This window comes from Coturnix japonica, chromosome 19, assembly GCF_054131305.1.
Source record: "Coturnix japonica strain WE chromosome 19, WE-NBRP24, whole genome shotgun sequence".
NCBI classification, from domain to species: domain Eukaryota; kingdom Metazoa; phylum Chordata; class Aves; order Galliformes; family Phasianidae; genus Coturnix; species Coturnix japonica.
This window is the reverse complement of record NC_140681.1, coordinates 2818412-2844708: the sequence shown is the minus strand read 5'-3', so window position 1 is coordinate 2844708 and position 26297 is coordinate 2818412. Positions and strand designations below refer to the sequence as shown.

Genomic DNA, 26297 nt, shown 5'->3' with positions numbered 1-26297 from the left:
TCCCTCTTTCTTACCATCTGATCTGTGAAGGCTTTTGTGTGGGAAGGTTTTGAGGAATGAGGGAGTAGAAATTGCTTTAGTCACGAGTCATCTGGAAAGGTTTCACAGAAACGGTGACATTTGCAGAAGGAACGTATTGGCATTGGCAGTTGTGCCAAATACTCACTGGGATGGAGAGGAGGGAGTACCTGCAGAAGACCGTTCTCTTCTGGTTTTGAGGAAGCCGGGCAGAGCTCAGATTGCAGCTTAAGCAATGTTCTTTTGTCACACTCTGTGTCCTGTGTTGCGTTCTCTCCTTTCGATTCCAGTTCTCCTGACAGGTTAGGCTTGAATTCAGCATAATATCTGCTTCTCCCTGGGTTCAGGTTCTTTGGGTCTCCTGCCTGCTTTTCTCCCTTTTCTTAGTGGAGAGTGGAGTTTCTACCACAGAGCAAAGTTTTGTGATTGACAGAAACAAATATGGAACATATTAGATGAACACAGCTCTGCATTTTTTTCTTCCTCCGAACAGCAAGGGACTCCTGTGCTCTCATTAATATCATCAGTGAGTAGATGCTGCCTTCTGCTGGAGCCTAAAATGCTTTCTGCAGTTGAGTGGTTGGAAACATAGGGTTTTAACTTAAAATTGTTTGCGCAGGGTAAAGGTTGGGAATACAATTAGAATACAGTTACACAGTGCTCTATCCCCAGCACTTTCCATCATTTTTCTTAACACAGCTTACGGTTCATTTCAAAACAAACTAACAAAGATGAACTTGGGTTAGCGTAGCCTGTTTTAAATGATCCTTCTGTGTCTTTTCCAGGCTGGTAGCAGAATGGAGACTTTCCCGAGGCGCTGAGGAACAGACACAAGCTTCTTTTGAAGGCTTCAATGAAATTCTGCCCCAGCAGTATCTGTGGTCTTTTGATGCTAAGGAGCTGGACGTAAAGGATTCTTTGACTATTGCCAGATCCAGGCTGCTACAGGTATGTCACGGTTTAAACTAAAAATCCACCTGCGTCCGTGACAGGGACTGTGGGCCCAGCAGGGGCCCTAGGCCGAAAGGAAAAAAAGTTAATTAGGAAAAGAAAACAGCAGCAACAATCTAAGGAGGCACACTTATTTACTAAATTACTATATCGAAATACAGGATAACACAGTATAATACAATATAATTGAAAACTGAGCTAACGAATCAACCAAAATAGGAGAGAGAATGAGTCCCGAAACCGAGAGGCCTACTGTAAATCTAGGCGAAACGGTGAAGGCTCCCACACACTCCCCTGAACGCCAGAACTCGAAAGACGTCAGTCTAGCCTGCGACAGAGTTAATATAGTGTCCAGGTCCCGTGACCTCGTGTTGTTCTCTGGGAGATGTAGTCTTCTTCTGTAAGTTGCAGATTCAGTAAAACTATTCATGCTTTATATGATGTTATGATGTGGAATACTGATAGCAAAATTACAAAATTATTAAACCATGACAAGGTAATACTTGCATTTCAGTCAGTGTCTGAAGAGCAAAGTTCATTAAGGCTGGCGGTTCTGTTTTCAGGATGTGTGAGAGAAGCCTTATGTATCAGTTAGTATTTGGTTACTGTGTTGGTCTTCACTTTCTTCTTTGCAACCAATTTACACGTTTCTAACGTTAAGATTCTGCCAGCATAAATTTTTTGGCTAACAGTGTTTTTGTAGTCCTTGACAATGTGATTTGCGTGTGTCTGAAGAGTGAGCAACTAGAAAGCAAGGGAGAAAAGAACCAAATATCAGCGGATGGTCAAATTACTGAGTGGAGCAGGTTTTAGCTGCTTTTGGGTTCTCCAAGTTATACTCTACAGCAAAACATCGTATTTCTAGCACAGAATGGTACGGTTAGGTAAAGATAAAGTACGTTGTTAGTTTGAATGTCTAAATACAAATGTTTTCATGAGTGGTATTTCTCTTTTGTGGCCTCTCCACATTTTCTTTGTGAGCGGATGTTATTATTTGCTATGAAAGTTTGAGAGTTTAATATTAAAAACGAGTGTAGTGTGATTGCAGGTGCTTTTAAGTACAGTAGTATTTCAGTACAATAGTCTTGCTGTAGAAGCAAAGTAGTAGGTTGTAGTTTCAATGATTCCATGTGGGTGCCCAGCCCAAAGTGGGGATTCCCTTATGAAAGGAGGGGGAGGGTGAAGGAGACCGAGGGCCCTTTTCTCGGGGCCAGCTCTCTGTGCCCTCTTGCTGGCCGGAGAGAAGGGCTGCCCGCTGGACACAGGGAGTGCCTTGTAGCTCCCGTGCCGTGCCCTGCCCTCCAGCCCCCTCCTCATCCTATGCGGAACACCACTCCCAGCAGCACAGGTGCCATTTTGGAATCTTCCCCATGTCACAGCTGTCACCTTGGTTGCTGCGGCTCCACCCGACTCACTCACCTCTGAGAGTGCTGGGCAGGTAGCAGCCATGTCCAGCACGAAGCGAGGGCGAGAGGAATGTAGTGAGGATTTAAGTGGGGAGAAGGAGCTGGGGGCCCCAGAACCGAAGAGGAGGAGGGTGCCCGCCATAACCATCAAATGGAGGAGGGGGAAAGGAGCCCGTTTCCATCATGCCTGGACCAGCCCTGTGACCACCACCCATGTGGAGCTGATGGAGGTGGATCCCCCTCCGGAGGAACCGATGGAGGTGGATCCCCCTCCGGAGGAACCGATGGAGGTGGATCCCCCTCTGGAGGAACCGATGGAGGTGGATCCCCCTCCAGAGGAGCCCATGGACGTGGATCCGCCCGCGGCATAGCTGGCCTGGCACCACACCACCGTGCCAGGCCCCGCGTTGGCATGGTCACAGCTTCACCATCGCTGGTCCAGGCACTCGGCTCCTTTCCTGCTGCGTGGCCCCTGCCCCCAGCATGAGCTGGGTGGCATTATTTAACATCTTCTTCTCCTCCACCTCGTTGCTCCTCCGGTTCTGTGGGCCCCCAGTTCCTTCTTCCCCCTGTTGTAGTTAGGTGTTTGCTCTGTTCTTTGTTTTGATGGTTGTGTTAGGTTAGTGTTAGTATTCAGTTTAGTTTTAGCGTTAGGGATAGGTTCCTGTTTGTTCTTTAGAGTTAGGCATAGGTTCCTGTTTGTTCTTTAGGGTTAGGTATAGGTTTCTGTTGTTATTTTAGAGTTAGGCGTAGGTTAGTGTTCGTACTTACAGTCAGGCATTGGCTGCTACACTCAAGTAAAAGTAACCGCTGCTCCTGGGTAAGCACACAGTGTTGCCATCAGGGCTCAAGCTCAGGCAGCCAGCTGACCGGGGCAGAATTTGTGTTAGACGCTGCTCAGTGACAACACCCAGAACAAAGTAGCAAGGATGTGAAGTGCAGGAGACTACTTGCGCTTAGCACATTCTGTCTGCTGTAACAGCATTACTCAAAGATTTCTAATCAGGCCAAGATCTTTGTGATGCAGCAGTTTGTTCATTACTGCCATCATGGGCGCACAACCCTACTGGCGAGGAATGGAAGGCCCTCTATGCTGGCCCGACCCTACCCGCAGGGAGGTGTGCTCCCTCCCCTGGGCACGGGTCAGGGACATTGCTGGGAGACTTCCCAGTCTGATCTGCCCTTCTGTCTACTATCCCCTGCTGATAGTTCAGGCTGGCAGTGAAGAAGTTAGTAAAAAAAGCCTGAAGGCTATCAAAGATGATTTCAGGGGACTGGGGCGGGTAATCGAAGGAACAGGTGTGCGGGTGGTTATTGCATCTGTACTTTCAGTGGCAGGGAGGGATACTGAGTTGGACCTAAAAACCCACCTCTTAAACAAATGGTTAAAGAGTCGGTGCAGACATAGGAGTCTTGGTGTTTTTCACCATGGGGCAATTTATTTGGCTCCTGGCATGACAGCTACAGACGGAAGCGGCCTGTCTCAAAGGGGTAAGAGGGTTCTAGCTGAGGAACTGTCAGGACCCCACCAAAAACCTGCACCCTGACTTGTAAAATGGTTACACAGATATAGGTACACCTCATACATAGTCAATGATGTAAGGAAGGACACTGGACACACCTTCGTTGGCTCCACAGCCGCAGTCCAACACGGCGCCCAGGCCCGTCGATCCATTCCTTTGCTTGCTGCCAGTTCCCACAGGGAGTCCTCACTCAGACACCTGAAACAACAACGCACACAAACACATCAGGCAAACAACAGACACGCACACAAACACAAAACGCCCTCCTCGGATCCCGCCACTCACCCTTCCTTTGCCAACTTCTCTCGCTCACCTTCAGGGCAGTGCCAGCCCCTTCAACCCGATCACAGAATCACAGAATGACCCGGGTTGGAAGGGACCTCAAGGATCATGAAGCACCAACCCCCCGCCTGGCTGCGGGGCTGTGGCAGCCGGTGTGGCTGGGTGCAGCACGTGGGCATGTGGGAGGGCCTGCAGCAGGGATGTGGGGTGTAATCAGAGTGACTGGAATTCCAATTCAGTCAGAGGTCTTAATTGTAGGTAAGGGTTGAATCCGCCGAGGTGCCGCACAAGGAGAGGCGCTGGGTGCGACTATGGAAAGCAGAGCTTGTGTGTCCCAGGAGGCAGGCGTAGTCAGGTCCCCTTTGGAGCCTGCCGTTGTTGGTGCTCAGCTCAGGAGCCCCATCAGGAGCTGCTGCGTGCTGCGTCTGTGTCACGGACTTATCTAGATCAATATGATTGACTGATCAATCTATGATCTCCAGATGATGTTATGATGTGAAATACCAATAGAAAAAAATACAAAACCACAACAGTATGGCAGCCCAAAAAGATTCCCTTGTGGAAGAAGGGGGAGGGTGAAGGAGGGTGAAGGAGGGTGAAGGAGGGTGAAGGAGGCCGAGGGCCCTTTACTTGGGGCCGGCTGGTCTGTGCCCTCTTGCTGGCCAGAGAGAAGGGCTGCCCGCTGGGCACAGGGAGCACCTTGTAGCTCCCGTACCATGCCCTGCCCTCCAGCCCCCTCCTCATCCTATGTGGAACTCCAGTGCCAGCAGTGCGGCCGCCATTTTAGAACCCTCTCCATGTCACCGTGGTCACCGTTGCCGCATGCCTCTGACAGTTGTGGCAGTTAACAGCCATGCCTGCTGCAAAGAGGGCGAGGGTTGAAGTTTCTGGTGGGAGGATGGAGCTGGGGGCCCTAGGAGTCAGAAGGAGGAGGGGGCCCGCCATGACCATCAGGCAGAGGAGGGGTAAGAGAGCCATTATCCATCATGCCTGGACCAGCCCTGTGACCACCACCCATGTGGAGCCTATGGAGGTGGATCCCCCTCCGGAGGAACCGATGGAGGTGGATCCCCCTCCAGAGGAGCCCATGGACGTGGATCCGCCCGCGGCATAGCTGGCCTGGCACCACACCACCGTGCCAGGCCCCGCGTTGGCATGGTCACAGCTTCACCATCGCTGGTCCAGGCACTCGGCTCCTTTCCTGCTGCGCGGCCCCTGCCCCCAGCATTAGCTGGGTGGCATTATTTAACATCATCTTCTCCTCCACGTTGTTGCTCCTCTGGTTCTGTGGGCCCCCAGTTCCATCTTCCCCCTGTTAGGTTAGGTGCTTGTTATGTTTTTGTTGATGGTAGTGTTAGATTAGTGTTAGTGTTAGTGTTCAGTTTAGTTTTAGCGTTAGGGATAGGTTCCTGTTCGTTTTTTAGAGTTAGGCATAGGTTCCTGTTTGTTCTTTAGGGTTAGGTATAGGTTTTTGTTGTTATTTTAGAGTTAGGTATAGGTTTTTGTTGTTATTTTAGAGTTAGGTATAGGTTTCTGTTGTTATTTTAGAGTTAGGCATAGGTTAGTGTTCGTACTTGCAGTCAGGCATTGGCTGTTACACTCAAGTAAAAGTAACCGCTGCTCCTTGGGTAAGCACGCAGCTGGTTGCTCACCCCGAGCAATGAGTGCGACTGCCCTGACAGTTTGATGACATCTGCGATGAACTGAATTTCCCTCTTGGGACTTTTCCTTTGCAGAACATGGAGGAGCAGAGCGTGAGTGGCTGAGAAATGGAGCTGGGACTCAGGAGAGCAACACGTGGCTGTGTCCCAGAGCTCCCAAAGTGTGGCCATTGCAAGGTAGGCGTGCCTTACCGTAAGCGTTGTTCAAGCACAGCTCCTGGCACTGTCTGCAACAGATCCGCTCTCTGCGTGCTTTCTTTCAGTCGCTGGTGTTGTGCAGCACAGCCACGGCACGGCCCTCAGTGCGTACGCGAGGAGCGTGAAAAGGTAGGTGGTGAATTTTCATCTTGCTAACGCTAGGATTAGGAATGGTGAGCATTCCTAAAAGAGTGGCCACAAAGGTGTGATCTGCCTCGGGGAGAAGTTGATTCTCGCCTCTTCAGCTTTTCCCTTCTTTTCTGTCCACCTGTCCTTTCCAGCTCCTCCTCCCCTCAGCTGCAAGTGGGGCAGTGCTCGAGTGTGAGGACTCTTCCTTGGCATGCGGTAACAGACAATGCAGATGTGACTTTTGTGTCCTTCCTTGTTCTTGGGTTCGTAGCCCAGGGATATCTTGCGAGCAGCTCTCTAAGTCAGACTGTGCTGGCAGCGTGCGTGAGTGAAATAGTGCCTCTTTTTTCCCTCTTGCAGCAAGCTTGCCGAGGCAAGGCAAGCGCTACTCAGCTGAGGAAGAAAGCCGAGAAGGAAAGCAGAAAGCAACGATGAGGGCTTGAGCAAGAAGCTACAAAGGACAGCAGAACCACCTGCAACGCTTCCTCGGAGGTGGCACCAAGAGCTGCTGACTCAACAGTCCAGTTTACTGGCACAGCCGTGCTTTCCCTGTCATGGACGGTGGAGATGATGGAAGTGAACTGGACAGGAAGGACTTGTGCTGCGTTAGAAGCAATGAGGGCTTCACATAGGCAGGACTTGGTGTATGGCAAGAGCTGGAGACGCTGCGTTCCTTCAGGGTGTGTCTCTTGAGGTCCAGGCCTGGTGTAGGGTTAGGTTGAAATAGGGCTGGCTGGGACTGGAGAGGGAGGAGGTGACGTAGCCCCGGGGTTTGGCTTCTCCTTGGGTCTGACTGGAGGCTGAGTGACTGATTGCTAAGCGGCAATCCTGGGCACTGGGGTTTCATTTTGGGGTGTGGGCGGGGCAATAAATAGAAGCCAAATCTTCTTGTACGCAATAAAATTGAAGCGAACTTTCTAAACCTGGTGCTGCCTCTTTCAGTAGCTGGTCAGAACGTCCCTCGCTCGGGCTGGCAATCGCAGGGCGATGAAGCGGTCGGCTTCACGTCTCTCCCTTGACATGGTGCAGTGCAGGTTTTCCCCCGTTTCCTTGTTGGTCTTCCCAACCTGTGGCCTTTCAGCCAACCCGTAAGTGCTGGTGACAGGCTGTGAGCATCTCCTTGCTCTCTGAGGACTGACAGAAAGAAACCAGAGGAGGGGAAGCAGCCCGGCAGGAAGAAGGGTGTCCCGTGCTCAGCCCCTTGAGTTGGCCTCTCTTCCCTGAGGGCTCTTTCAGCTTCTGATGGATGCACCGTGTGTTGCTGTTTGCCCTGGGAAGCCCAGCTGCACGCTGGCAGCCGTGGCCTGTGCATCAGCCTCCCCTTGAGGCCCAAGGAGTTGTTTGTTTTTATGTATTCACTATTGGTGTGGCATTTTGTTGTTTTGTTCTGCTTTGAGATCAAGGGGTAATTTAACACCGTTGGAAGTCATTGGGGTTCAGGAGTAGCACATGTAGAATTTTGATCATGCAGCAAGTTGTGATTTCTACTGTGTTAAAGAACTGGCACACACATATACGCCTGCAGCCGGAGCTTGATTGACTCTCGTCAATACGGCCTTCCAAAGCCCGGCCCTGGGGAGCTGTCCAAAAATTTTCCAACCTTTTGTATTACCTAAGTTTATTTTAAACAGACAAGGGGGAGTAATCTCTTAAAGGCTTTTTTAAAGGCATTGGACTAGGTTTTGATTATCACGTCTCAGGAAGCTTCTGCATTCCACCTAGTGCTAATGTGATACATCAAGAGCAGATGACACAAGAGATTCAGGCCTTGCTGCCAGTCTTTTACGAATCAGAACTTTGTTTCATGTTGCCAGATATTGTGGTTTCCTTTTCAGGGGATTCCTTTGCTGTATAATAAGAAGGCCGAGGGCATCCTGGCCTGCATGGGAAACAGTGTTGCCAGCAGGAGCAGAGAGGTGATTGTCCCCCTGTTCTCAGCACTGATGAGGCCGCAGCTCGAGTGCTGTGTTCAGTTTTGGGCCCCTCAGTGCAAGAAAGACATGGAGGCCCTGGAACGCGTTCAGAGGAGGGCAACAAAGCTGGTGAGGGGTCTGGAGCACAGGCCGTATGAGGAGCGGCTGAGGGAGCTGGGATTGTTCAGCCTGGAGAAGAGGAGGCTCAGGGGAGACCTCATTGCTCTCTCTAACTTCCTGAAGGGAGGCTGTAGTGAGCTGGGGCTCGGCCTCTTCTCTCGTGTCATTAATGATAGGACCAGAGGGAATGGCTTCAAGCTGCGACAGGGGAGATTCAGGCTGGACACTACGAGGTATTACTGCTCAGAAAGGGTGGCCAGGCACTGGAATGGACACAGGGAGGTGGTGAAGGGAAGGGGACGAGGGCGAGGAAGGAAGGAAGGGAAGGGGAAGGTAAAGGAAGGAAAGCGAGAGGAAAGACACGAAATGAGACGTGAATTTTGGGTCCTTTTCCGGCAGCCGCCCCCCCCCAACAGGCCCCAGCCCGGCCTGAGCCACGTGACAGTGCCAGTGCCAGTGACAGGAAGTGCTTCCTGCAGGCGGCGGAGAGCACTTCCGGGCCATGGCGGCATGGCGGCCATGAGCGGGGCCGGGAGGAGCGGGCTCTGTGCTGCGAACGGGGTCGGGCCTCGGGGCGGGGGCACGGAGGGGCTGTCGGGGGAGGAGCTCGCGGCGCTGCCGGCACCCAGAGGCGGCTCCCGGGCGGCTCCACGGTCTCGCTGTGCTGCGGAGTCACCCGGCCGGCCCCAAAAGCCTGGAGGCAGAGCCTGAGCCGGCCCCGGCCCGGATCGTGTGGTGCGGCTCCGGCCGTGCTGGGCTGTGCGGCAGGAAGATGACTTGCGGAATCAAACTCTATAACCCAAAGATGGGTTCTAAAGCAGGTATGTTTATTCCAGCGTTGCGCAGCGCCGGGTGCAAGCGGGAGAGCTCCACCAAACTTGCACACCGTAAGGAGAAAAGTGTGTTACAGATATAGGTTAAGCTAATACGTAATCAATAGTCTCCTCCTCAGTTTGATTACATATTCATTACATTCCCTAGGACCCCATTCCCCGCGACCCTTGCCGTTGTTTTGGGGTGAAATTCTTCTTCTGTTTTCTTCTTGGTGTTATCTGCTGGTATCGTTCTCCCATGTCAGCATCATCTTGCCCGGGGGTATCTAATCCTTCTTCTTGTCAGAGGTCTCCGGACAATTTCTTCTTATCTTTATTGCCCTCTTCTCTGGTTTTATTTTGACTAAGTGTCTGTAATTCCCCCTATCCCTGCACTTTTAAATGTAAACTATCTGCAGTTACCCTTTGTCTCGGATTCTGTGAAGTTCCCCTTTCCCTTTCTATAGCAGAGTGTTACCTTGCCTCCATTTCAGTCTTTGGGTCCCCAGGGAGGCTCTCCCTGGGGGTGTCCCGATTCGAAGGCAGGATTCAATCCCGCCGCAGCCCGTCCATGGCAGGCAAACGCTTCTCTCCTCTGCTCTTGGGACTCAGCAGTGCCAGGGGTTTCACAGCGCGCGTGTTGCAGTGGCTGGCAGCCTCCGTGTGTTTTTCTGTTGCATACAGGATCCCATGGTGGAGCCGCGTTAGAAGCAGACGTTGGTGTCTTGTGGCAGGAGCAAGGGCAGTGGAAGCGCTGCCCAGGGCAGGGCGGTGGTGACTGCCATGAGAGCGGAGGTCTGATGCCATCTGCGAGGGATGGGATTTGCATCCGGTGGCTTTTCCGTTGCAGAATGTCCAGCAGCAGAGCGTGAGTGGCCGTGAAATGAAGCTGGGCCCCAGGAGAGCCGCCTGGAGCTGCGTCACGAGCTTCGTGCGTGGCCAGCGCAAGGTAGGTGTGCCTTACTGTAAGCGTGCGCTGAAGCAGTGTTGGTTAAGCACGGCTCACTCCTCTGTCTGCAACAGATGGGCTTTCTGCGCGCTTTATTGCTGTGGCCGTAGAATTCCCTCTTTCTTACCATCTGATCTGTGAAGGCTTTTGTGTGGGAAGGTTTTGAGGAATGAGGGAGTAGAAATTGCTTTAGTCACGAGTCATCTGGAAAGGTTTCACAGAAACGGTGACATTTGCAGAAGGAACGTATTGGCATTGGCAGTTGTGCCAAATACTCACTGGGATGGAGAGGAGGGAGTACCTGCAGAAGACCGTTCTCTTCTGGTTTTGAGGAAGCCGGGCAGAGCTCAGATTGCAGCTTAAGCAATGTTCTTTTGTCACACTCTGTGTCCTGTGTTGCGTTCTCTCCTTTCGATTCCAGTTCTCCTGACAGGTTAGGCTTGAATTCAGCATAATATCTGCTTCTCCCTGGGTTCAGGTTCTTTGGGTCTCCTGCCTGCTTTTCTCCCTTTTCTTAGTGGAGAGTGGAGTTTCTACTACAGAGCAAAGTTTTGTGATTGACAGAAACAAATATGGAACATATTAGATGAACACAGCTCTGCATTTTTTTCTTCCTCCGAACAGCAAGGGACTCCTGTGCTCTCATTAATATCATCAGTGAGTAGATGCTGCCTTCTGCTGGAGCCTAAAATGCTTTCTGCAGTTGAGTGGTTGGAAACATAGGGTTTTAACTTAAAATTGTTTGCGCAGGGTAAAGGTTGGGAATACAATTAGAATACAGTTACACAGTGCTCTATCCCCAGCACTTTCCATCATTTTTCTTAACACAGCTTACGGTTCATTTCAAAACAAACTAACAAAGATGAACTTGGGTTAGCGTAGCCTGTTTTAAATGATCCTTCTGTGTCTTTTCCAGGCTGGTAGCAGAATGGAGACTTTCCCGAGGCGCTGAGGAACAGACACAAGCTTCTTTTGAAGGCTTCAATGAAATTCTGCCCCAGCAGTATCTGTGGTCTTTTGATGCTAAGGAGCTGGACGTAAAGGATTCTTTGACTATTGCCAGATCCAGGCTGCTACAGGTATGTCACGGTTTAAACTAAAAATCCACCTGCGTCCGTGACAGGGACTGTGGGCCCAGCAGGGGCCCTAGGCCGAAAGGAAAAAAAGTTAATTAGGAAAAGAAAACAGCAGCAACAATCTAAGGAGGCACACTTATTTACTAAATTACTATATCGAAATACAGGATAACACAGTATAATACAATATAATTGAAAACTGAGCTAACGAATCAACCAAAATAGGAGAGAGAATGAGTCCCGAAACCGAGAGGCCTACTGTAAATCTAGGCGAAACGGTGAAGGCTCCCACACACTCCCCTGAACGCCAGAACTCGAAAGACGTCAGTCTAGCCTGCGACAGAGTTAATATAGTGTCCAGGTCCCGTGACCTCGTGTTGTTCTCTGGGAGATGTAGTCTTCTTCTGTAAGTTGCAGATTCAGTAAAACTATTCATGCTTTATATGATGTTATGATGTGGAATACTGATAGCAAAATTACAAAATTATTAAACCATGACAAGGTAATACTTGCATTTCAGTCAGTGTCTGAAGAGCAAAGTTCATTAAGGCTGGCGGTTCTGTTTTCAGGATGTGTGAGAGAAGCCTTATGTATCAGTTAGTATTTGGTTACTGTGTTGGTCTTCACTTTCTTCTTTGCAACCAATTTACACGTTTCTAACGTTAAGATTCTGCCAGCATAAATTTTTTGGCTAACAGTGTTTTTGTAGTCCTTGACAATGTGATTTGCGTGTGTCTGAAGAGTGAGCAACTAGAAAGCAAGGGAGAAAAGAACCAAATATCAGCGGATGGTCAAATTACTGAGTGGAGCAGGTTTTAGCTGCTTTTGGGTTCTCCAAGTTATACTCTACAGCAAAACATCGTATTTCTAGCACAGAATGGTACGGTTAGGTAAAGATAAAGTACGTTGTTAGTTTGAATGTCTAAATACAAATGTTTTCATGAGTGGTATTTCTCTTTTGTGGCCTCTCCACATTTTCTTTGTGAGCGGATGTTATTATTTGCTATGAAAGTTTGAGAGTTTAATATTAAAAACGAGTGTAGTGTGATTGCAGGTGCTTTTAAGTACAGTAGTATTTCAGTACAATAGTCTTGCTGTAGAAGCAAAGTAGTAGGTTGTAGTTTCAATGATTCCATGTGGGTGCCCAGCCCAAAGTGGGGATTCCCTTATGAAAGGAGGGGGAGGGTGAAGGAGGCCGAGGGCCCTTTTCTCGGGGCCAGCTCTCTGTGCCCTCTTGCTGGCCGGAGAGAAGGGCTGCCCGCTGGACACAGGGAGTGCCTTGTAGCTCCCGTGCCGTGCCCTGCCCTCCAGCCCCCTCCTCATCCTATGCGGAACACCACTCCCAGCAGCACAGGTGCCATTTTGGAATCTTCCCCATGTCACAGCTGTCACCTTGGTTGCTGCGGCTCCACCCGACTCACTCACCTCTGAGAGTGCTGGGCAGGTAGCAGCCATGTCCAGCACGAAGCGAGGGCGAGAGGAATGTAGTGAGGATTTAAGTGGGGAGAAGGAGCTGGGGGCCCCAGAACCGAAGAGGAGGAGGGTGCCCGCCATAACCATCAAATGGAGGAGGGGGAAAGGAGCCCGTTTCCATCATGCCTGGACCAGCCCTGTGACCACCACCCATGTGGAGCTGATGGAGGTGGATCCCCCTCCGGAGGAACCGATGGAGGTGGATCCCCCTCCGGAGGAACCGATGGAGGTGGATCCCCCTCTGGAGGAACCGATGGAGGTGGATCCCCCTCCAGAGGAGCCCATGGACGTGGATCCGCCCGCGGCATAGCTGGCCTGGCACCACACCACCGTGCCAGGCCCCGCGTTGGCATGGTCACAGCTTCACCATCGCTGGTCCAGGCACTCGGCTCCTTTCCTGCTGCGTGGCCCCTGCCCCCAGCATGAGCTGGGTGGCATTATTTAACATCTTCTTCTCCTCCACCTCGTTGCTCCTCCGGTTCTGTGGGCCCCCAGTTCCTTCTTCCCCCTGTTGTAGTTAGGTGTTTGCTCTGTTCTTTGTTTTGATGGTTGTGTTAGGTTAGTGTTAGTATTCAGTTTAGTTTTAGCGTTAGGGATAGGTTCCTGTTTGTTCTTTAGAGTTAGGCATAGGTTCCTGTTTGTTCTTTAGGGTTAGGTATAGGTTTCTGTTGTTATTTTAGAGTTAGGCGTAGGTTAGTGTTCGTACTTACAGTCAGGCATTGGCTGCTACACTCAAGTAAAAGTAACCGCTGCTCCTGGGTAAGCACACAGTGTTGCCATCAGGGCTCAAGCTCAGGCAGCCAGCTGACCGGGGCAGAATTTGTGTTAGACGCTGCTCAGTGACAACACCCAGAACAAAGTAGCAAGGATGTGAAGTGCAGGAGACTACTTGCGCTTAGCACATTCTGTCTGCTGTAACAGCATTACTCAAAGATTTCTAATCAGGCCAAGATCTTTGTGATGCAGCAGTTTGTTCATTACTGCCATCATGGGCGCACGACCCTACTGGCGAGGAATGGAAGGCCCTCTATGCTGGCCCGACCCTACCCGCAGGGAGGTGTGCTCCCTCCCCTGGGCACGGGTCAGGGACATTGCTGGGAGACTTCCCAGTCTGATCTGCCCTTCTGTCTACTATCCCCTGCTGATAGTTCAGGCTGGCAGTGAAGAAGTTAGTAAAAAAAGCCTGAAGGCTATCAAAGATGATTTCAGGGGACTGGGGCGGGTAATCGAAGGAACAGGTGTGCGGGTGGTTATTGCATCTGTACTTTCAGTGGCAGGGAGGGATACTGAGTTGGACCTAAAAACCCACCTCTTAAACAAATGGTTAAAGAGTCGGTGCAGACATAGGAGTCTTGGTGTTTTTCACCATGGGGCAATTTATTTGGCTCCTGGCATGACAGCTACAGACGGAAGCGGCCTGTCTCAAAGGGGTAAGAGGGTTCTAGCTGAGGAACTGTCAGGACCCCACCAAAAACCTGCACCCTGACTTGTAAAATGGTTACACAGATATAGGTACACCTCATACATAGTCAATGATGTAAGGAAGGACACTGGACACACCTTCGTTGGCTCCACAGCCGCAGTCCAACACGGCGCCCAGGCCCGTCGATCCATTCCTTTGCTTGCTGCCAGTTCCCACAGGGAGTCCTCACTCAGACACCTGAAACAACAACGCACACAAACACATCAGGCAAACAACAGACACGCACACAAACACAAAACGCCCTCCTCGGATCCCGCCACTCACCCTTCCTTTGCCAACTTCTCTCGCTCACCTTCAGGGCAGTGCCAGCCCCTTCAACCCGATCACAGAATCACAGAATGACCCGGGTTGGAAGGGACCTCAAGGATCATGAAGCACCAACCCCCCGCCTGGCTGCGGGGCTGTGGCAGCCGGTGTGGCTGGGTGCAGCACGTGGGCATGTGGGAGGGCCTGCAGCAGGGATGTGGGGTGTAATCAGAGTGACTGGAATTCCAATTCAGTCAGAGGTCTTAATTGTAGGTAAGGGTTGAATCCGCCGAGGTGCCGCACAAGGAGAGGCGCTGGGTGCGACTATGGAAAGCAGAGCTTGTGTGTCCCAGGAGGCAGGCGTAGTCAGGTCCCCTTTGGAGCCTGCCGTTGTTGGTGCTCAGCTCAGGAGCCCCATCAGGAGCTGCTGCGTGCTGCGTCTGTGTCACGGACTTATCTAGATCAATATGATTGACTGATCAATCTATGATCTCCAGATGATGTTATGATGTGAAATACCAATAGAAAAAAATACAAAACCACAACAGTATGGCAGCCCAAAAAGATTCCCTTGTGGAAGAAGGGGGAGGGTGAAGGAGGGTGAAGGAGGGTGAAGGAGGGTGAAGGAGGCCGAGGGCCCTTTACTTGGGGCCGGCTGGTCTGTGCCCTCTTGCTGGCCAGAGAGAAGGGCTGCCCGCTGGGCACAGGGAGCACCTTGTAGCTCCCGTACCATGCCCTGCCCTCCAGCCCCCTCCTCATCCTATGTGGAACTCCAGTGCCAGCAGTGCGGCCGCCATTTTAGAACCCTCTCCATGTCACCGTGGTCACCGTTGCCGCATGCCTCTGACAGTTGTGGCAGTTAACAGCCATGCCTGCTGCAAAGAGGGCGAGGGTTGAAGTTTCTGGTGGGAGGATGGAGCTGGGGGCCCTAGGAGTCAGAAGGAGGAGGGGGCCCGCCATGACCATCAGGCAGAGGAGGGGTAAGAGAGCCATTATCCATCATGCCTGGACCAGCCCTGTGACCACCACCCATGTGGAGCCTATGGAGGTGGATCCCCCTCCGGAGGAACCGATGGAGGTGGATCCCCCTCCAGAGGAGCCCATGGATGTGGATCCGCCCGCGGCATAGCTGGCCTGGCACCACACCACCGTGCCAGGCCCCGCGTTGGCATGGTCACAGCTTCACCATCGCTGGTCCAGGCACTCGGCTCCTTTCCTGCTGCGCGGCCCCTGCCCCCAGCATTAGCTGGGTGGCATTATTTAACATCATCTTCTCCTCCACGTTGTTGCTCCTCTGGTTCTGTGGGCCCCCAGTTCCATCTTCCCCCTGTTAGGTTAGGTGCTTGTTATGTTTTTGTTGATGGTAGTGTTAGATTAGTGTTAGTGTTAGTGTTCAGTTTAGTTTTAGCGTTAGGGATAGGTTCCTGTTCGTTTTTTAGAGTTAGGCATAGGTTCCTGTTTGTTCTTTAGGGTTAGGTATAGGTTTTTGTTGTTATTTTAGAGTTAGGTATAGGTTTCTGTTGTTATTTTAGAGTTAGGCATAGGTTAGTGTTCGTACTTGCAGTCAGGCATTGGCTGTTACACTCAAGTAAAAGTAACCGCTGCTCCTTGGGTAAGCATGCAGCTGGTTGCTCACCCCGAGCAATGAGTGCGACTGCCCTGACAGTTTGATGACATCTGCGATGAACTGAATTTCCCTCTTGGGACTTTTCCTTTGCAGAACATGGAGGAGCAGAGCGTGAGTGGCTGAGAAATGGAGCTGGGACTCAGGAGAGCAACACGTGGCTGTGTCCCAGAGCTCCCAAAGTGTGGCCATTGCAAGGTAGGCGTGCCTTACCGTAAGCGTTGTTCAAGCACAGCTCCTGGCACTGTCTGCAACAGATCCGCTCTCTGCGTGCTTTCTTTCAGTCGCTGGTGTTGTGCAGCACAGCCACGGCACGGCCCTCAGTGCGTACGCGAGGAGCGTGAAAAGGTAGGTGGTGAATTTTCATCTTGCTAACGCTAGGATTAGGAATGGTGAGCATTCCTAAAAGAGTGGCCACAAAGGTGTGATCTGCCTCGGGGAGAAGTTGATTCTCGCCTCTTCAGCTTTTCCCTTCTTTTCTGTCCACCTGTCCTTTCCAGCTCCTCCTCCCCTCAGCTGCAAGTGGGGCAGTGCTCGAGTGTGAGGACTCTTCCTTGGCATGCGGTAACAGACAATGCAGATGTGACTTTTGTGTCCTTCCTTGTTCTTGGGTTCGTAGCCCAGGGATATCTTGCGAGCAGCTCTCTAAGTCAGACTGTGCTGGCAGCGTGCGTGAGTGAAATAGTGCCTCTTTTTTCCCTCTTGCAGCAAGCTTGCCGAGGCAAGGCAAGCGCTACTCAGCTGAGGAAGAAAGCCGAGAAGGAAAGCAGAAAGCAACGATGAGGGCTTGAGCAAGAAGCTACAAAGGACAGCAGAACCACCTGCAACGCTTCCTCGGAGGTGGCACCAAGAGCTGCTGACTCAACAGTCCAGTTTACTGGCACAGCCGTGCTTTCCCTGTCATGGACGGTGGAGATGATGGAAGTGAACTGGACAGGAAGGACTTGTGCTGCGTTAGAAGCAATGAGGGCTTCACATAGGCAGGACTTGGTGTATGGCAAGAGCTGGAGACGCTGCGTTCCTTCAGGGTGTGTCTCTTGAGGTCCAGGCCTGGTGTAGGGTTAGGTTGAAATAGGGCTGGCTGGGACTGGAGAGGGAGGAGGTGACGTAGCCCCGGGGTTTGGCTTCTCCTTGGGTCTGACTGGAGGCTGAGTGACTGATTGCTAAGCGGCAATCCTGGGCACTGGGGTTTCATTTTGGGGTGTGGGCGGGGCAATAAATAGAAGCCAAATCTTCTTGTACGCAATAAAATTGAAGCGAACTTTCTAAACCTGGTGCTGCCTCTTTCAGTAGCTGGTCAGAACGTCCCTCGCTCGGGCTGGCAATCGCAGGGCGATGAAGCGGTCGGCTTCACGTCTCTCCCTTGACATGGTGCAGTGCAGGTTTTCCCCCGTTTCCTTGTTGGTCTTCCCAACCTGTGGCCTTTCAGCCAACCCGTAAGTGCTGGTGACAGGCTGTGAGCATCTCCTTGCTCTCTGAGGACTGACAGAAAGAAACCAGAGGAGGGGAAGCAGCCCGGCAGGAAGAAGGGTGTCCCGTGCTCAGCCCCTTGAGTTGGCCTCTCTTCCCTGAGGGCTCTTTCAGCTTCTGATGGATGCACCGTGTGTTGCTGTTTGCCCTGGGAAGCCCAGCTGCACGCTGGCAGCCGTGGCCTGTGCATCAGCCTCCCCTTGAGGCCCAAGGAGTTGTTTGTTTTTATGTATTCACTATTGGTGTGGCATTTTGTTGTTTTGTTCTGCTTTGAGATCAAGGGGTAATTTAACACCGTTGGAAGTCATTGGGGTTCAGGAGTAGCACATGTAGAATTTTGATCATGCAGCAAGTTGTGATTTCTACTGTGTTAAAGAACTGGCACACACATATACGCCTGCAGCCGGAGCTTGATTGACTCTCGTCAATACGGCCTTCCAAAGCCCGGCCCTGGGGAGTTGTCCAAAAATTTTCCAACCTTTTGTATTACCTAAGTTTATTTTAAACAGACAAGGAGGAGTAATCTCTTAAAGGCTTTTTTAAAGGCATTGGACTAGGTTTTGATTATCACGTCTCAGGAAGCTTCTGCATTCCACCTAGTGCTAATGTGATACATCAAGAGCAGATGACACGAGATTCAGGCCTTGCTGCCAGTCTTTTACGAATCAGAACTTTGTTTCATGTTGCCAGATATTGTGGTTTCCTTTTCAGGGGATTCCTTTGCTGTATAATAAGAAGGCCGAGGGCATCCTGGCCTGCATGGGAAACAGTGTTGCCAGCAGGAGCAGAGAGGTGATTGTCCCCCTGTTCTCAGCACTGATGAGGCCGCAGCTCGAGTGCTGTGTTCAGTTTTGGGCCCCTCAGTGCAAGAAAGACATGGAGGCCCTGGAACGCGTTCAGAGGAGGGCAACAAAGCTGGTGAGGGGTCTGGAGCACAGGCCGTATGAGGAGCGGCTGAGGGAGCTGGGATTGTTCAGCCTGGAGAAGAGGAGGCTCAGGGGAGACCTCATTGCTCTCTCTAACTTCCTGAAGGGAGGCTGTAGTGAGCTGGGGCTCGGCCTCTTCTCTCGTGTCATTAATGATAGGACCAGAGGGAATGGCTTCAAGCTGCGACAGGGGAGATTCAGGCTGGACACTACGAGGTATTACTGCTCAGAAAGGGTGGCCAGGCACTGGAATGGACACAGGGAGGTGGTGAAGGGAAGGGGACGAGGGCGAGGAAGGAAGGAAGGGAAGGGGAAGGTAAAGGAAGGAAAGCGAGAGGAAAGACACGAAATGAGACGTGAATTTTGGGTCCTTTTCCGGCAGCCGCCCCCCCCCAACAGGCCCCAGCCCGGCCTGAGCCACGTGACAGTGCCAGTGCCAGTGACAGGAAGTGCTTCCTGCAGGCGGCGGAGAGCACTTCCGGGCCATGGCGGCATGGCGGCCATGAGCGGGGCCGGGAGGAGCGGGCTCTGTGCTGCGAACGGGGTCGGGCCTCGGGGCGGGGGCACGGAGGGGCTGTCGGGGGAGGAGCTCGCGGCGCTGCCGGCACCCAGAGGCGGCTCCCGGGCGGCTCCACGGTCTCGCTGTGCTGCGGAGTCACCCGGCCGGCCCCAAAAGCCTGGAGGCAGAGCCTGAGCCGGCCCCGGCCCGGATCGTGTGGTGCGGCTCCGGCCGTGCTGGGCTGTGCGGCAGGAAGATGACTTGCGGAATCAAACTCTATAACCCAAAGATGGGTTCTAAAGCAGGTATGTTTATTCCAGCGTTGCGCAGCGCCGGGTGCAAGCGGGAGAGCTCCACCAAACTTGCACACCGTAAGGAGAAAAGTGTGTTACAGATATAGGTTAAGCTAATACGTAATCAATAGTCTCCTCCTCAGTTTGATTACATATTCATTACATTCCCTAGGACCCCATTCCCCGCGACCCTTGCCGTTGTTTTGGGGTGAAATTCTTCTTCTGTTTTCTTCTTGGTGTTATCTGCTGGTATCGTTCTCCCATGTCAGCATCATCTTGCCCGGGGGTATCTAATCCTTCTTCTTGTCAGAGGTCTCCGGACAATTTCTTCTTATCTTTATTGCCCTCTTCTCTGGTTTTATTTTGACTAAGTGTCTGTAATTCCCCCTATCCCTGCACTTTTAAATGTAAACTATCTGCAGTTACCCTTTGTCTCGGATTCTGTGAAGTTCCCCTTTCCCTTTCTATAGCAGAGTGTTACCTTGCCTCCATTTCAGTCTTTGGGTCCCCAGGGAGGCTCTCCCTGGGGGTGTCCCGATTCGAAGGCAGGATTCAATCCCGCCGCAGCCCGTCCATGGCAGGCAAACGCTTCTCTCCTCTGCTCTTGGGACTCAGCAGTGCCAGGGGTTTCACAGCGCGCGTGTTGCAGTGGCTGGCAGCCTCCGTGTGTTTCTCTATTGCATACAGGATCCCATGGTGGAGCCGCGTCAGAAGCAGACGTTGGTGTCTTGTGGCAGGAGCAAGGGCAGTGGAAGCGCTGCCCAGGGCAGGGCGGTGGTGACTGCCATGAGAGCGGAGGTCTGATGCCATCTGCGAGGGATGGGATTTGCATCCGGTGGCTTTTCCGTTGCAGAATGTCCAGCAGCAGAGCGTGAGTGGCCGTGAAATGAAGCTGGGCCCCAGGAGAGCCGCCTGGAGCTGCGTCACGAGCTTCGTGCGTGGCCAGCGCAAGGTAGGTGTGCCTTACTGTAAGCGTGCGCTGAAGCAGTGTTGGTTAAGCACGGCTCACTCCTCTGTCTGCAACAGATGGGCTTTCTGCGCGCTTTATTGCTGTGGCCGTAGAATTCCCTCTTTCTTACCATCTGATCTGTGAAGGCTTTTGTGTGGGAAGGTTTTGAGGAATGAGGGAGTAGAAATTGCTTTAGTCACGAGTCATCTGGAAAGGTTTCACAGAAACGGTGACATTTGCAGAAGGAACGTATTGGCATTGGCAGTTGTGCCAAATACTCACTGGGATGGAGAGGAGGGAGTACCTGCAGAAGACCGTTCTCTTCTGGTTTTGAGGAAGCCGGGCAGAGCTCAGATTGCAGCTTAAGCAATGTTCTTTTGTCACACTCTGTGTCCTGTGTTGCGTTCTCTCCTTTCGATTCCAGTTCTCCTGACAGGTTAGGCTTGAATTCAGCATAATATCTGCTTCTCCCTGGGTTCAGGTTCTTTGGGTCTCCTGCCTGCTTTTCTCCCTTTTCTTAGTGGAGAGTGGAGTTTCTACCACAGAGCAAAGTTTTGTGATTGACAGAAACAAATATGGAACATATTAGATGAACACAGCTCTGCATTTTTTTCTTCCTCCGAACAGCAAGGGACTCCTGTGCTCTCATTAATATCATCAGTGACTAGATGCTGCCTTCTGCTGGAGCCTAAAATGCTTTCTGCAGTTGAGTGGTTGGAAACATAGGGTTTTAACTTAAAATTGTTTGCGCAGGGTGAAGCTTGGGAATACAATTAGAATACAGTTACACAGTGCTCTATCCCCAGCACTTTCCATCATTTTTCTTAACACAGCTTACGGTTCATTTCAAAACAAACTAACAAAGATGAACTTGGGTTAGCGTAGCCTGTTTTAAATGATCCTTCTGTGTCTTTTCCAGGCTGGTAGCAGAATGGAGACCTTCCCGAGGCGCTGAGGAACAGACACAAGCTTCTTTTGAAGGCTTCAATGAAATTCTGCCCCTGCAGTATCTGTGGTCTTTTGATGCTAAGGAGCTGGACGTAAAGGATTCTTTGACTATTGCCAGATCCAGGCTGCTACAGGTATGTCACGGTTTAAACTAAAAATCCACCTGCGTCCGTGACAGGGACTGTGGGCCCAGCAGGGGCCCTAGGCCGAAAGGAAAAAAAGTTAATTAGGAAAAGAAAACAGCAGCAACAATCTAAGGAGGCACACTTATTTACTAAATTACTATATCGAAATACAGGATAACACAGTATAATACAATATAATTGAAAACTGAGCTAACGAATCAAGCAAAATAGGAGAGAGAATGAGTCCCGAAACCGAGAGGCCTACTGTAAATCTAGGCGAAACGGTGAAGGCTCCCACACACTCCCCTGAACGCCAGAACTCGAAAGACGTCAGTCTAGCCTGCGACAGAGTTAATATAGTGTCCAGGTCCCGTGACCTCGTGTTGTTCTCTGGGAGATGTAGTCTTCTTCTGTAAGTTGCAGATTCAGTAAAATTATTCATGCTTTATATGATGTTATGATGTGGAATACTGATAGCAAAATTACAAAATTATTAAACCATGACAAGGTAATACTTGCATTTCAGTCAGTGTCTGAAGAGCAAAGTTCATTAAGGCTGGCGGTTCTGTTTTCAGGATGTGTGAGAGAAGCCTTATGTATCAGTTAGTATTTGGTTACTGTGTTGGTCTTCACTTTCTTCTTTGCAACCAATTTACACGTTTCTAACGTTAAGATTCTGCCAGCATAAATTTTTTGGCTAACAGTGTTTTTGTAGTCCTTGACAATGTGATTTGCGTGTGTCTAAAGAGTGAGCAACTAGAAAGCAAGGGAGAAAAGAACCAAATATCAGCGGATGGTCAAATTACTGAGTGGAGCAGGTTTTAGCTGCTTTTGGGTTCTCCAAGTTATACTCTACAGCAAAACATCGTATTTCTAGCACAGAATGGTACGGTTAGGTAAAGACAAAGTACGTTGTTAGTTTGAATGTCTAAATACAAATGTTTTCATGAGTGGTATTTCTCTTTTGTGGCCTCTCCACATTTTCTTTGTGAGCGGATGTTATTATTTGCTATGAAAGTTTGAGAGTTTAATATTAAAAACGAGTGTAGTGTGATTGCAGGTGCTTTTAAGTACAGTAGTATTTCAGTACAATAGTCTTGCTGTAGAAGCAAAGTAGTAGGTTGTAGTTTCAATGATTCCATGTGGGTGCCCAGCCCAAAGTGGGGATTCCCTTATGAAAGGAGGGGGAGGGTGAAGGAGGCCGAGGGCCCTTTTCTCGGGGCCAGCTCTCTGTGCCCTCTTGCTGGCCGGAGAGAAGGGCTGCCCGCTGGACACAGGGAGTGCCTTGTAGCTCCCGTGCCGTGCCCTGCCCTCCAGCCCCCTCCTCATCCTATGCGGAACACCACTCCCAGCAGCACAGGTGCCATTTTGGAATCTTCCCCATGTCACAGCTGTCACCTTGGTTGCTGCGGCTCCACCCGACTCACTCACCTCTGAGAGTGCTGGGCAGGTAGCAGCCATGTCCAGCACGAAGCGAGGGCGAGAGGAATGTAGTGAGGATTTAAGTGGGGAGAAGGAGCTGGGGGCCCCAGAACCGAAGAGGAGGAGGGTGCCCGCCATAACCATCAAAAGGAGGAGGGGGAAAGGAGCCCGTTTCCATCATGCCTGGACCAGCCCTGTGACCACCACCCATGTGGAGCCGATGGAGGTGGATCCCCCTCCGGAGGAACCGATGGAGGTGGATCCCCCTCCAGAGGAGCCCATGGACGTGGATCCGCCCGCGGCATAGCTGGCCTGGCACCACACCACCGTGCCAGGCCCCGCGTTGGCATGGTCACAGCTTCACCATCGCTGGTCCAGGCACTCGGCTCCTTTCCTGCTGCGTGGCCCCTGCCCCCAGCATGAGCTGGGTGGCATTATTTAACATCTTCTTCTCCTCCACCTCGTTGCTCCTCCGGTTCTGTGGGCCCCCAGTTCCTTCTTCCCCCTGTTGTAGTTAGGTGTTTGCTCTGTTCTTTGTTTTGATGGTTGTGTTAGGTTAGTGTTAGTGTTCAGTTTAGTTTTAGCGTTAGGGATAGGTTCCTGTTTGTTCTTTAGAGTTAGGCATAGGTTCCTGTTTGTTCTTTAGGGTTAGGTATAGGTTTCTGTTGTTATTTTAGAGTTAGGCGTAGGTTAGTGTTCGTACTTACAGTCAGGCATTGGCTGCTACACTCAAGTAAAAGTAACCGCTGCTCCTGGGTAAGCACACAGTGTTGCCATCAGGGCTCAAGCTCAGGCAGCCAGCTGACCGGGGCAGAATTTGTGTTAGACGCTGCTCAGTGACAACACCCAGAACAAAGTAGCAAGGATGTGAAGTGCAGGAGACTACTTGCGCTTATCACATTCTGTCTGCTGTAACAGCATTACTCAAAGATTTCTAATCAGGCCAAGATCTTTGTGATGCAGCAGTTTGTTCATTACTGCCATCATGGGCGCACAACCCTACTGGCGAGGAATGGAAGGCCCTCTATGCTGGCCCGACCCTACCCGCAGGGAGGTGTGCTCCCTCCCCTGGGCACGGGTCAGGGACATTGCTGGGAGACTTCCCAGTCTGATCTGCCCTTCTGTCTACTATCCCCTGCTGATAGTTCAGGCTGGCAGTGAAGAAGTTAGTAAAAAAAGCCTGAAGGCTATCAAAGATGATTTCAGGGGACTGGGGCGGGTAATCGAAGGAACAGGTGTGCGGGTGGTTATTGCATCTGTACTTTCAGTGGCAGGGAGGGATACTGAGTTGGACCTAAAAACCCACCTCTTAAACAAATGGTTAAAGAGTCGGTGCAGACATAGGAGTCTTGGTGTTTTTCACCATGGGGCAATTTATTTGGCTCCTGGCATGACAGCTACAGATGGAAGCGGCCTGTCTCAAAGGGGTAAGAGGGTTCTAGCTGAGGAACTGTCAGGACCCCACCAAAAACCTGCACCCTGACTTGTAAAATGGTTACACAGATATAGGTACACCTCATACGTAGTCAATGATGTAAGGAAGGACACTGGACACACCTTCGTTGGCTCCACAGCCGCAGTCCAACACGGCGCCCAGGCCCGTCGATCCATTCCTTTGCTTGCTGCCAGTTCCCACAGGGAGTCCTCACTCAGACACCTGAAACAACAACGCACACAAACACATCAGGCAAACAACAGACACGCACACAAACACAAAACGCCCTCCTCGGATCCCGCCACTCACCCTTCCTTTGCCAACTTCTCTCGCTCACCTTCAGGGCAGTGCCAGCCCCTTCAACCCGATCACAGAATCACAGAATGACCCGGGTTGGAAGGGACCTCAAGGATCATGAAGCACCAACCCCCCGCCTGGCTGCGGGGCTGTGGCAGCCAGTGTGGCTGGGTGCAGCACGTGGGCATGTGGGAGGGCCTGCAGCAGGGATGTGGGGTGTAATCAGAGTGACTGGAATTCCAATTCAGTCAGAGGTCTTAATTGTAGGTAAGGGTTGAATCCGCCGAGGTGCCGCACAAGGAGAGGCGCTGGGTGCGACTATGGAAAGCAGAGCTTGTGTGTCCCAGGAGGCAGGCGTAGTCAGGTCCCCTTTGGAGCCTGCCGTTGTTGGTGCTCAGCTCAGGAGCCCCATCAGGAGCTGCTGCGTGCTGCGTCTGTGTCACGGACTTATCTAGATCAATATGATTGACTGATCAATCTATGATCTCCAGATGATGTTATGATGTGAAATACCAATAGAAAAAAATACAAAACCACAACAGTATGGCAGCCCAAAAAGATTCCCTTGTGGAAGAAGGGGGAGGGTGAAGGAGGGTGAAGGAGGGTGAAGGAGGGTGAAGGAGGGTGAAGGAGGCCGAGGGCCCTTTACTTGGGGCCGGCTGATCTGTGCCCTCTTGCTGGCCAGAGAGAAGGGCTGCCCGCTGGGCACAGGGAGCACCTTGTAGCTCCCGTACCATGCCCTGCCCTCCAGCCCCCTCCTCATCCTATGTGGAACTCCAGTGCCAGCAGTGCGGCCACCATTTTAGAACCCTCTCCATGTCACCGTGGTCACCGTTGCCGCATGCCTCTGACAGTTGTGGCAGTTAACAGCCATGCCTGCTGCAAAGAGGGCGAGGGTTGAAGTTTCTGGTGGGAGGATGGAGCTGGGGGCCCTAGGAGTCAGAAGGAGGAGGGGGCCCGCCATGACCATCAGGCAGAGGAGGGGTAAGAGAGCCATTATCCATCATGCCTGGACCAGCCCTGTGACCACCACCCATGTGGAGCCTATGGAGGTGGATCCCCCTCCGGAGGAACCGATGGAGGTGGATCCCCCTCCGGAGGAACCGATGGAGGTGGATCCCCCTCCGGAGGAACCGATGGAGGTGGATCCCCCTCCAGAGGAGCCCATGGACGTGGATCCGCCCGCGGCATAGCTGGCCTGGCACCACACCACCGTGCCAGGCCCCGCGTTGGCATGGTCACAGCTTCACCATCGCTGGTCCAGGCACTCGGCTCCTTTCCTGCTGCGCGGCCCCTGCCCCCAGCATTAGCTGGGTGGCATTATTTAACATCATCTTCTCCTCCACGTTGTTGCTCCTCTGGTTCTGTGGGCCCCCAGTTCCATCTTCCCCCTGTTAGGTTAGGTGCTTGTTATGTTTTTGTTGATGGTAGTGTTAGATTAGTGTTAGTGTTAGTGTTCAGTTTAGTTTTAGCGTTAGGGATAGGTTCCTGTTCGTTTTTTAGAGTTAGGCATAGGTTCCTGTTTGTTCTTTAGGGTTAGGTATAGGTTTTTGTTGTTATTTTAGAGTTAGGTATAGGTTTTTGTTGTTATTTTAGAGTTAGGTATAGGTTTCTGTTGTTATTTTAGAGTTAGGCATAGGTTAGTGTTCGTACTTGCAGTCAGGCATTGGCTGTTACACTCAAGTAAAAGTAACCGCTGCTCCTTGGGTAAGCACGCAGCTGGTTGCTCACCCCGAGCAATGAGTGCGACTGCCCTGACAGTTTGATGACATCTGCGATGAACTGAATTTCCCTCTTGGGACTTTTCCTTTGCAGAACATGGAGGAGCAGAGCGTGAGTGGCTGAGAAATGGAGCTGGGACTCAGGAGAGCAACACGTGGCTGTGTCCCAGAGCTCCCAAAGTGTGGCCATTGCAAGGTAGGCGTGCCTTACCGTAAGCGTTGTTCAAGCACAGCTCCTGGCACTGTCTGCAACAGATCCGCTCTCTGCGTGCTTTCTTTCAGTCGCTGGTGTTGTGCAGCACAGCCACGGCACGGCCCTCAGTGCGTACGCGAGGAGCGTGAAAAGGT

At 51.6% G+C, this 26297-nt stretch overlaps 1 protein-coding gene across 50 annotated transcripts in view; it reads left to right on the top strand.

Annotated features, from left to right (window-relative positions):
* LOC116654273 (uncharacterized) overlaps positions 1-26297 on the top strand; it is a 93636-nt gene that overhangs the window by 26160 nt on the left and 41179 nt on the right. For 24 of the 50 annotated variants that reach the window (XM_085520135.1, XM_085520153.1, XM_085520134.1 and 21 more), the window contains exons 1-3: positions 17961-19064; positions 19740-20004; positions 20921-26295. Coding sequence is in view for 6 of the 50 variants with exons in the window: in XM_085520179.1 (XP_085376305.1) it covers positions 18094-18954 (861 nt within the window). In the remaining 44 variants the exon portion in view is untranslated. Of the gene's footprint in view, positions 1-803; positions 6169-6320; positions 9023-9697; positions 9963-10878; positions 16213-16364; positions 19065-19739; positions 20005-20920; positions 26296-26297 lie in introns of those variants that run through there. The other 26 variants (XM_085520180.1, XM_085520173.1, XM_085520165.1 and 23 more) reach the window with 16 other exon arrangements.